This window comes from Tinamus guttatus, unplaced genomic scaffold (assembly GCF_059628265.1).
Source record: "Tinamus guttatus ecotype Peru unplaced genomic scaffold, ASM5962826v1 Tinamus_guttatus_pri_ptg000004l, whole genome shotgun sequence".
NCBI lineage: Eukaryota > Metazoa > Chordata > Aves > Tinamiformes > Tinamidae > Tinamus > Tinamus guttatus.
The window spans coordinates 14,212,257-14,224,374 of NW_028288538.1; the positions used below are offsets into that span (position 1 = coordinate 14,212,257).

The following is a 12,118-nucleotide window of genomic DNA, read 5'->3' on the forward strand; positions in this document are numbered from 1 at the left end:
AACAAGGGTTTTTTTTTTTTTTTCAGTGAGAGCAGTCACATTTAATTAGAAATGGAGCTCTTAAGAACAGTGTTCTCTACATGTCTCTGTGTTTCCTCATTTCTTTTCGCAACCCGTGACACTGTGAAACACCACTCTGCCCAGTATTGCCCATCAGACACCCATCAAAATTGACATATTCTGAAGTACAGAGGCCACAGCCAGAATAGAAAGTCACTCCCGCTCCCTTACTTGCTTTAGGAGGCAGATCTTAATGCATTCACCCTCTCTATGCCTGAATTCTCAGAAGGATTTCATACTTGCGCTTAAATAAATATTGCATTTATAACAAAAATGCATTATAATAATCTTTGGAAATATGGTTTGATATATTCTGTGCTTTTTGTTAACTGCTTTCTAAAGAAAACTAAATAATATCTAGTATCAGGATATTCTTAAAGATAAATAGTATTCATGTATCTGAAAGGAAAATTTGCTTCTGTAACAAGTTTATAGGTTACAGTAGGTAAAATATTTGTCTATCCAGACAAACGCTATCCAAGAACTGAAAAAAAAAAAAAAAAAAACACCCAGGGTCAAGTCTTACAAACCAGGTCCCATGCACTTAAACCTGTGCTAAGTTCTGTTGATGGTCACATATCATACATTTTTATCATCAGTTCACTTGCAACATAAACATACAGGCTGACCCTGCAAGGAGGTACCAGCCAAACCTCCAGCTAGGGGTGAAGAGAATCACACTCGTTCCCTACACGGCACAAGAAAAAAACTGGTCTTGGCCAGCGCAAGCAGAATTGACTTCATAACCTATCACATACTGATAGTTTCATAAATTGAACTTTAAAAAAATATATACCTATAGATCAAAATGTTCACAGAAGTAAACAGAACACTTTAAAGGGACACAAAAGGACGACACAGGTTCCTTTTAAAAATGGCTTCTCATTTATTCTTCCTCCATTTAGTTCATCATCTATCCACCACAGGAAAAATCCTAATTGAGCAATTTCCTAGAGAAATAATATTTATGTAGCCAAGATTCTGCAGCTGGAACGGGGAAATGCACAAGATTATCCGGTGGTCTCTTACAAGGCAGGACAAAGAATTACTGTATCGACAGTGGATATAGTGTATTTTTTTACTATTTCATTTTCAAAACCAGCCATAGGAACATAATAAAAGAGAGAAACTCACTACCCTTAGAAAAACCTATACTCTAAGATTCATCGATATAGAAACAAATCATTTTTCCTATTCTGCCTGGGTATTAGCTGGAAAACTAACAAGGACAGTACAGTTTAAAGTACTTGGCATGAGGATCACAGCGCTAAAACATTCCACATTGCACGTTTACTGCACAAATTCATTTCCAGGTAAGAACAGAGCGCTGCTTTTATTCTTCTTGCTAACGAGGATAATTGTCAGGCAGCGCTGCTGCTGCTGCTGGAGATTTGCTCTTTGTATGCATCTCTGAAGACCGCATGTGCAGGAGGTGGTGACAGAAATATTTTCCATACGAGCCACCGCACATTTTAAGGTCCCTCAGCCTGGATAAGGTGAGTCCATCCATGAGTTTCTACGCTCAGTAACAATCAACCTGGAAGTTACAAACTCCAGCGACAACTAGAGGGCAATGATCAGCCTTCAGTCACTGTAACCATCAACCCTAAGTTCCCTGAGCCTCTGTCTAGATATTTTTCCTTCTTTCTTTTAATTAGATCAAAGACAGCACCAGATTTCATTAAAATGAACATTTTCTGCAATCATGACTATTACAGACCCTCTTTTTGGAGCACTGAAAGCAAAATACACTCTGTGTAAAGGCACATGAGTTATAGAGAGCCTTAACCACACAGCTTTGGACTCGACATGTTTTTTTTTCAGTTCACTTCCACTTTCTTTTACCAGGGAAAGCAATTGCTCTCGGCTTTATTAGGCTTGTAGCAACTTATGACCGAGCTAACAAAAGACAAAGCTCTCGAGCAGAAGCACCATTTTGAGAAGATTTACTTCCCACTTAGCTCCTTTGCAAGGCAGTTCATAAACAGAAAACACAGATTGTGGAATACAACTATCCAAATACTCCTTTGAAATACATAAATGTGCATTACATTTCAGTTAAAGAGTGAGGGAGAACAAGTATCAAATGTACCAGGAGTGCTTGCTGCCAGAGACTTCATAAACTGGAATATTTTGTATCAAATAGTACTTATGCTTGATGAATTATTTCCCAAATGACAAATGAGTAGCTGAAATTTTCTGCTTTGGTATGAAACAAGGACCTGATGAAAAACTGCCCTGATCAGAACAGAAATCTGGAAAACTGCTCTTCATAAATCAAGTAGCGACTTTGTAGAGCACCGAAAGGGCTGTTTTATTCCATCACTTAAATTTTTCATATTAAGAATGCATGAAATCCCTCAATGATGTGAAAACAGATGCTTTAAAACAGATGCTATTCTGTTTGCCCTGCTAAAATAACAATACAGATACTAAAAAATACATACATATACAGGAAAAAAAAAAAAAAGTTGTTCTTAAGTTATAGGACATGGAGTTTCTATCTACTCAAATCCCGCCCCCCGCCCCCCAAAACACCCGAAGTAAAAACTTTTTCCACTATGCACACTGTTTTTTTCCTACAAAATCTGAATACAGCACTACCAGCTACTGCTGCAACAAGTATCTACTTTCTCTGTATGTTAGCAAAGGAATATTCACACACCGCAGTCACCTGGCACAGACAAGCGAGCTCGAGCGGCCGCGAGGCAGCTACCTTCCCGATACACAGCTTCTGCAGTACCTGCAGAGCCCGCAGAAGCGGAGAGCCCTCCGCACACGAGGCAGACAAAGCCAGCCTGAAGCGCTCGCCCACAGAAACCCCTCACGTCCCCTCCTAAGAGACAGGAAGAAAATTTCCCTCTGACAAGAGGACAGTTTTTGACAGACATACTTTGCTTACCTCTCCCCCAGGTCTTGCTAACACTGCTGTCTGAGAGTAGAGCAACGTTAGTACCAGGTAGCTGACAAACATTATTACCCGAAGTCAGAGCTACCCTGCAGGAGAAAGCCCTCTGCCAAGTCCTAGCAGCTAGCAGATGCACTTGTGCCTCAGTATGACAACCCTGAGCTCTTCCAGGTAGCGCTCTCCTCCTCCCGTCCCCTCTCCGGCTCACTCACTGTACTAGCAGGAGCTTTGCTGCTCTCGCCTCTGCTCTGGAGACAACTGGTAAGTTGATCTCCTCCTGTAATGACTTCTCCCCGCTGGGGGAGGGGGCTCAGCCCGCGGAGAGCTGGGGGGCTGCAGTCAGGAGGAAGCGAAGAAGGGGAGGGACAGAAATGGTCACTGCCAAGTTATGCATCTGCTCTGATTCATGGAACGAGCTAAAAGGTAACCTTTAATGCACGAGGAGGTTTGGCAGTGCCGTATTGACTTAGGCAGGCATGATTGGAGAAACAGGCTAGCGCAGCCCGCGAGAGATGCCTGGTGATGGTTAGACAGCATGTGCTACTTAAAGGCACAGCACCTCCTTTTAATAAAGGAGCTTATAATAAACAAAACCAGGAAATTCCAAGCAGGAAACAGCCTCTGATTTTACAGGCAGTCCTGCACTAGCGCAATCCTGCAACGTGCACAGCCCAATCCTGCTGGCCGGGTGGGATTCTCCTCCCGGCACCCAGGGCTGTGCCGGTCTTCCCCGACACGGCCGCTTCCTGACATGGCCCTCACCCTGAGCGGCATCTTCAGCTAAAATAATTTTGATTTACAACAGCCCTACACATCAGGTGACAAACTGTTTTGACTAGAAATCAAGGCTGCAGGCCTTCAAAATTCAAGTTGCTGACTTAGGAGGAGTAAGTCCTATTTTCAAGTAAAGAGTAAAGCAACACTGGCAGCACAGTACAAATCTGAATTACTCCATCAGCCCTGCAGACCACTCAGTGTTCTCTCCCAGGAGAAACAAAATGTTTCTCCCAGGAAGGAAAGCAAATAAAAGATAAACTTCTCTGAGCTGGAGAAGCCGGGGGGCTTCCCTTTCGCTCCCTATGCCTGGCTGCCATCTCCACACAAGGCCCTTTCTCCTGTGAAACTAACATACAAATATGAACAGAAAAAAAATTTTGAACCCCAGAAGATTTATGCACATCGTATTCACCAGAAAACAACTGCTTCGTAACATCTATGGACCCCTCTGAGTCCTGCATTCCCTTTCCTTCCCTTTCTCATTTTACCTTTTAATTTCTTCTAACTTCACTATTGCCAACTTAAGTACTTTATCACAGGAATGCGAGACATTATGTTTTTCTTAAAGTCCCAACTCCTGAAGTCAAAAAAAATCGCATTAGATCCTCATCATTCATGTAAATACATATTTCTTCCCCTTTTGGTTGCAGGGGAAAGCTCAAAAATATGATCCAAGAATAACCTAATCTCCCACGTCAAAGCAGTAAACCACATTAACCCCAAATATAGATACTTCAAAACACCTCAAAATTTTAGGAGGCGTCAAATCAAAAAGAATTCGGGCAAAACAGCCCCACCGTTACTGTGTATTTGTTTTCTATTTTGTGATTTTGCACGTTTTGTATGCACATCTGCATACATCAGACTCTTCATCCTGTTTTTAGACTAATTTCATTAACCAGCCTTTTCTTCTGTCACTAAAAAGTGAAAGATTCAGGTATTTTTTCCTTTCCTTCTTTAATATTAAAGCAAGTGCACCCATGACAAAAGCATACTTTTATGTATTAGGAAGCTTGCAGAATCTAATTAGGTACAGCCAGACTACCAAAGGGGGACAGAATAGCAGCATTCTTCTTGCTGATAAAAGTCCAAATTCTGCTGTCTTTAATTGAGTAAAACTGCCACTGACGTCAATCGGAATTTTGCTCAATTAAAGACAGCAGAATTTGGCCCAAAGCAATTTTATCTTCAGTTATCGCTTACTCCCAAGCCACATATTAGCTAGAAATGAAATGTGCATGGACCCTAGCTAGGGTGGAGAGGCTAAGACTGCCATTACATTAGATCCTTTATATCACAAATGATTGAAAACACTTAGACCCCCAAATACTTCATATTTCTGAGTATCCTTCTCTTAAACCACCCTCCTCCAAGAAACATTTTTAGAAGCAAAAACCTGTTCACTGAATATCAGACTTAAAGAACCTACTGCAAAAGGAGTAAAACGTGTTTTCTAAGTGTTTTGAACACTACAAATCAGGATTCTTGCTTGGACCTTATCCCAATTCTCATCTTCTGAGCCATGAAAATTTCTTCTTTCTGCAATAGTTTCATTTTGCACACTAGCTTTCCTACCTTTTTTTCATAGAGGTTTTATGCTGGGAACCAGAAAAGCAAAGGTTGGGTTGCAAGTCCGTGTCTGAAAACATCAGGAAAGGGAGAGCAACAAGGAGTCTACTTAGCAATGGACGCCCAAGAGGGGTAGGTCAGGACGCTCCCTCTTGGGAGGGATTCAGAGGAATCTCCTGCAACAGGAGGTCCTGGGGCTGCCTCAGAACTGACAGTTTTTGTTAGGACATCTCTGTGCCTGGGAGTTTGTGACAAGATGGCTCTTTCACTTCTGGAAAGGGGGAAACAGAGCGTGGGAAGGGGACGAGAGGTGGGGGACAAGGGCGGGAAGGGGTGAGGGAGGGAGGCAGAGGACAGGGCAAAGCTGGGGGGACAGGAGAGAGAAGGTGACAGAGGGACAGGAGGGGTAAAGGAGGGAGGGAGCCTTGGGAGGAGCCATGACCCCTCGGGCGGTGGCTCCAGCCCTTCCCGCACGCGCAGCCCCACGGAGCGGCCGCACAGCGGAGCAGGGGCACGAACGGCCTCACGGCCAGGCTGGCCGGCGCCCGCGGGAACGGCCGCCAGCAGCTGGATGTCACGGGAACAGCAGCTGGATGTCACGTCAGCCGTCGGCCACCCCACCCATCCACCCCGCTGACCCATCTGCTGTAAAGCAAAATGCAGTGCCAAAGCCTTAAATTTTAAGGAGGGGTGGCTCTGTTATCCTGTTCCTGCAAGTTCAGTGCCCAATCCCGCAGATTCTTCAGTAACTCTGCAAAGCTTCTCAGCAACATCAAGCCCCCTTGCAATTAATGGGGAATGAATCTTCTCGGGGCTTTGAAAGAGGAGGGCCTGACACACACCCAGCATTACCACACTTGGCTTCACAACTGGTCAGCCTGCTGAACCGCACGGGCTTTGGGAACGACATTATTTGCAATCACAGCTCTCATTCTTTTGAAGTGGACTTCTAGGGCTCGTGGATGCCCACATTAATTTAAAAAGGTGAATTGAAAAAGTCATGACATGAGAAGGTGAAATAAAATGATCTTCCTCTCTTGCAATTTGTTGTTTTTCAAAACTTCAAGATACTGCAAAGCATGACAGAAGTTCATTTATACTTTGCAATATGACAATCTGCACTTCAATACTGAAAATAAACATTTTTTAAAGTCCTTGAACCAGAGTCCTTGAATCAGAGACAAAGAGCTTTGCTGGAAAGGTCAAATCAGGCACAGCTATGGAGAGCATAATCTGCTTCTAATCTGGGTATCACACAGATCTTGAAAGCAAGGAAATATCAAGTAATTACTGGCTTACAACTTCTGCTATTTTATTGTGCAACATGAGAGCATGACAGGTTTTTACAGATTTGTAATTTCACCTAACTCCCAAAGAAGTGTTTGGAATGCTAATCAACGTAGACACTACAAGTTCTTCTAGTATTTTATTTTAAAATATTTAAAATATTAATATTTATAATATATAATAATATATAAATTTTTATAAATATATATATTTATAAAAATATTAATATTTAATTTTTTAAATTTCCTTATTTAAATGTTATAGGTAAGAAACTAGCATATCAGAGGCAAAAGAGTAAAGTGGGGGAAAACACCCAAACATACAATAAGAGAAGTGTAAATTACACAAGAGGTGGATGAAGGCAAGAGAAAAATCAAGTGCAAAGTCTACTTTGCATTGTTTCCATTTTACTTAAATGTGCATCTTTTTCAGTTGGTGATCTATTGGCTACTTACAAGAAAGAACGAACTCTAGTTTCAGACAGAAAAGTTATATATACTTGATAGATTTATGTGGTAAGATGGCTGCCATATTTAAAAGTGTCAGATCGGCATTTCCAATAATTCTCCCATTTCATTGTTTCCAGGAAGTATTAGCCTCTGAGCTCATTATTTAGATATTCCGGGGGCAGAATAAATGACTACTATCCTTTAGTCTGAAATACCGACAATGAACATAAAAATTCACTCAAAATTTCCTGTATGAGGCCTGGAGTTTCTTGATAACAATACGTTTCTGTTTACTTGAAGACTTGAAATAGGGGGCAAGCCTCTTGCCGCCGCACGTGCCTCTCTGCGCCGGCGGGGAGCTCGGCCCGCAGCACGGCCGGGCCGGAGGGGGACGCAGGCACAAGCCGCCTCTCCCGGCACGCGGAAGCTCCCCGCCGCCGGCCAGGCTGCCTGGTCCTCCAGCCGGCTCCTCCATCCACCTCGCGGCTTTGGGCATTGCCCTGGAGCGGGAATGGAGCGGAGGGTTCCCTACCACACGCACCACTTCCAGCTAAAATATTCCTCCTTGTTACTGAAGTCCTGGAAAAGCCCTCATGCTTCTATTGAACCGGCCTCTCATCAGTATCTATAGCTGTCCTTGACCAAGAACAAATAAAAACCAGATTATGAGAACATACGGAAAAGAAATATTTGAACTTTTACATATGCCATTAAAAACAAACAAATGAAAAAGTCCCTATCAAGTCCAAATACGAGGTGTTTATTACAGCCTGGAAGTTTCGCATGCAGAGCTTTACTAGAATGAATCCCACATACTAAGCACCTTAGTAGAAAGAAGACCCAGAGCTGCAGATGGATTTTGGTGCATCCTCGTATCTTTTCTTGAAGTTTTAAATCAACCTAAGTACTTCAGACACTATTTTTTTTCTGAGTTTCAAAATCTTAATATGTTTATTTCAGCTCAAAACCTTTCTTTATAGACAAAGTTGCTAAGTAATTTCTTGTCCACTTACATTGTTTGCTGGAAAAAAAAAAAACATTTAAAGGGATAATTCTGTCCCTAAAAGAGTTTCTTCTAAAGCTTTGAAATACTGGCTTGCTAACAGAATATACTGTAGCACAGGACACTATATCTATGCACTAGGGCTAGGGATGTTCCTATTTGTATGTCTAATCATTTTAGGATCCCACCATGTGATATATATTAAGACAAAGGGAAGCCCTCAGAAAAAAAAAAATTAATAAGTTGCTTTACATGGTCTTTTCAATCTACCTTTTTAATTTAGCCTGCTTCTAGTTTTTTATTTCCCTTTCTAAAAGGAACTATTTTTTCCCAATAGTTTCTCATCTGAAAGTCTCTCCAAGTTCTTTCCAAGTTCTAGCTTTTCAAATGTTTCTCATTTTTAGGTGTTTTTTTTTTTTTGACGTTTGTACATATATAGTACATCCCTGCTTAAGTTTAATCACTGACACTTTATCAGTTCCTTCAGTAGTAACAGAGAAATGCTCCTATGATCTAAGAACAGGGAGCAAACACCAAAGAATCATACACCAAAGGAAGGGCTAATTCTGGCTCATTTAGCCCTCCTCTCCAGTTTCACAGTGGTGCTGAACGGGAGATTACTTCAGATGCAAAACCAAGCAGCCAACTAACCAACCAAAAAATCCTGCAAACCCTCAAGATTTGCATGCAGGGACAATTCTTATTTTCAGTAGTTTATTGAAACACCAGGTTTCTTCTCCATTCTTCAGAAAGAAGGCAAATAGCTGGTGTGTCACCAAAGGAAATGAGTGCACTTGGCTGAAGACTCCAGATTTAATTGCAATCCTGACCCAAACACACTGGGTTAAGCATTCATCCTGAAACCAAATACAGGAAGAAGAGGGGAAAAGATTTCCAAAGCCATTTTATTACTCAACCCAGATACCTAACGTGAGCAGAGTGACCTAATCTCACAGTGATATTACTTTTACTTTGGGCAGCAACCACATCTCAACCTTTCTCATCTAGCCATAAAACTCTTGAGCCAAAGATGCAATTACAATCCCAAATCCTCCCCATGTTCGGTTTAATTCTATTTTCCCAATTCACCCTCCTCTTCCAATAAACCCGTCCAAACTAAGTATAGTTAGCACTTACCCCAACCCTAACTGCACTGCAAATTAAAGGAGTTAACACTGGCCTAGGTCACAAATCTCTGCTGTTAGTGGGCTAAAGGCTCATTTGTCATCACAGGGGGTCCATGCCTCAGCTCAAGGTACCCACCGTACCTGGCAGATCAGGTATCAGGCCAGAGCAAACCATGCACAAACAAGAAGCCAAGTTGGAGGGCAAGAACAAGGCTCATCCTTTCCTGCAGAGGTATACTATATGAAAAAGAACCATCTCTTTTTAACTAAAAACAAACTGTTTATCTTTACTCTCTCGATGAAAACAAAAGTCTGGGGAAAATCTGATGACTTACATAATAGATTTGGGGATAGATTATCTTATAAACAGGGTTACTTTTAAAGTAAGCACACTAAACACGTTGCCATTAGAATGCAGTATTGGCACATGTGGGGCCTTCCAGATGCCTGGAGTCTGGACATGGTCTCACATGCGGACAGCGTTGGGAAGCACCCAGAGCAGATACCAGGACATTGCTCTGCTTTTCTAGGCGTCCTGAACACTGACATACACAAGATTGCATAGTTGACGTCCATAGTATAAAAAATCGGAAATAGAATACAAATCTAGACTACGTTAAATCCCAGGATCCATATGCTTTACATTAATTCTGTAAAACATGAAGCCCAAACTAGATAAAGACAGCCTTAAACTAATTATTCATTCATGTGTCTTTTAGATTTCACTTATCAAAGGATCAGCAGCTCACAGAAATGCTAAAAAGTTGAGTAATCAGCTGATAAACTGGTAAGCACTCAGAGCATGTCCCGTATATTCCAACTTGAAATATATCTTCCTGAAACAGAGAGCAAAGACAAGTTCAGTACTGTCAAACTTTCTCATGGGATGAGCGGCCTATCTAAATTCAGAAGCACTTCTCTGCTAAATAAGGATGAGAGTAAAGCCCCAAATGACTGTATGAAACACTTAGTCCTTGAAAACATTTTACAAAGCAGCTAGCAGACCATTTTTACCCAGTGTGTACAGTTATAAGCCAAAAAAACCTAACCCTCCAGCATGCAGCTTAACATCTCTAGGGATCGGCACAAAATCTGGAGCACAGTTTGCTGATAACAAGTTGTAAGGAAATGTAGCATGAAAAAGAAGAGTTCTTAAAAGGCCACATAGAACAAAGGAAGCAAGGGAACCTCCTTCCCTCCTTCCTTATGCCATCTTCCGAAAGGCATAAACGGTGCTGATTACTTCATCCTCTACTCTCACTGTCTACATGGGTTAAAGCTAGCAGTAACACCAGTTCTAATCTTAAAGGCCCTCAGAGAGGCATAAAATTCGGCTGTTTGAAAAATCAGGCTGTAAAAGCACATGTGTGCAGCCAACAACATCACACGTCTGGAAAACAATCAGAACTCCAACAAAAATCAAGTGAACAAATCCACAGAAAGTTGCTTGAGTTGTGATGCACCAAGAACACTCCAAAGGCTCCCTGCCAGTCCCAAAGCTGTTCAGGACAGTAACCTCACATTTGCATGGGTCATGTCTTAAACCACTTTCAGCAAATGTTTTGGGGAAGACTTCCTCACAATGAGCTATTTCTCACCGAGTAAAACACTTCGTTTTGATATATAGCTCCTCACACACACTTACATTCATTTAAATGAGTAATGGTACTCACCAATTATTCTTCTAGTGTAGTAGCATTATAGCTTTGATGTTCAGTTGGTAGCACAGTCAGTTCAGAACTGACCTGTCTTTTTGCAAAAAGAAACAAATCTTAAAAAATATTGAACCTGGTGATATCTTTTGTAGGAAAGAATGCACGACTTATTAGGCAACATCATGCCTACACTTAGAAAAGGCAGAGTTTGATTTTTCAAGGCATCTGAAGGACAACATATTCCCATATCACGTATCCTTGGATTCTCCAGAGTTCCCACCATTTCCAGAAGTTGAAAAGCTTTCCTACCAGCAGACCCACTGCTCTGATGGATAGGGCCCAACTGGCAGTGATGGCACTTTGCCCAAGTGACTCTACCATGACTGCTGATAATTTCCTCAGAAATGATCAGTAGCAGCAAGACAAGCAAATAACAACCGATGCGCTGGTGTTGGGACAGTTCTGGATTACAACCATGCTTCCATAAGAAAGAAAATGCTCTCCACATTCAAAATTCCTATGTTATGAAGAAAAATGCAGTGCAAATATATAATTCCATATGCAGCCTTCATGCCATTCCCTGCCAAGGCAGTTTGGCAAGCAGCAGAGCTATTCCAAAGGAAAGCACACACGGCCTCCTCAGCCGAGGCTCCTTCACATTCCTGCTGCGACACCACGGTGCCCTTCAGGGCTGCTTACCTACAAGATCATCTCTCGCACACAGAGGTTTCAAAAGACAGACCCAAGCAGAGAAAACAACACCCCAACCAATGCTTGGTTTCACCTTCACGCGACAGCTGTACTGCTGGAAGAGCCTGTAGCTACACGAGCACAGAAGGGCCCACACAGCTTTTGAGTTGATGGTTCTTGGCCTGCTTCAGTAAAAAAGGCTGCTTCTCTTTAACAGTAAAACCAAATACAACTTTCCAGGAAGACACACTCCCACCATATTTAAAATGAGGAAATCTGCTGATGCCACCAACTCATTTTGGAGGAAAAAATATATTTAAAAAAGCAAAAAAATACAGAATTAGATACATAAGGAACCATCCCACATAAGAAAACAAATTTCAACTACATTTTTTTAAATTTAAAATAAACAGGCACACCAGAGGGGAAATGGGGACTGCCCAAGATATGGCAGAAAAACTAACATTCAAAAACCTCTTTCCCAACAAATGCCTTCTCTAACCATATGTATATGAGTAGTTTAGCACATTGTTTTCATTGGAAGGATATACAGATTTTTTAATCCAAAAGAGAGTCAACATATCATGCTTAAT

The 12,118-nt window shown here is 41.7% G+C and overlaps 1 protein-coding gene across 2 annotated transcripts in view; it reads right to left on the reverse strand.

Annotated features, from left to right (window-relative positions):
* THSD4 (thrombospondin type 1 domain containing 4) overlaps nt 1–12,118 on the reverse strand; it is a 234,363-nt gene that overhangs the window by 98,709 nt on the left and 123,536 nt on the right. Inside the window, exon 1 of one of the 2 annotated variants that reach the window (XM_088520208.1) lies at nt 2,963–3,083. The exons of the other annotated variant lie outside the window; for it this stretch is intronic. Within the exon in view, the coding sequence (XP_088376334.1) occupies nt 2,963–3,034 (72 nt within the window). The 5' untranslated portion in view covers nt 3,035–3,083. Of the gene's footprint in view, nt 1–2,962; nt 3,084–12,118 lie in introns of those variants that run through there. 2 annotated transcript variants of the gene reach the window in all.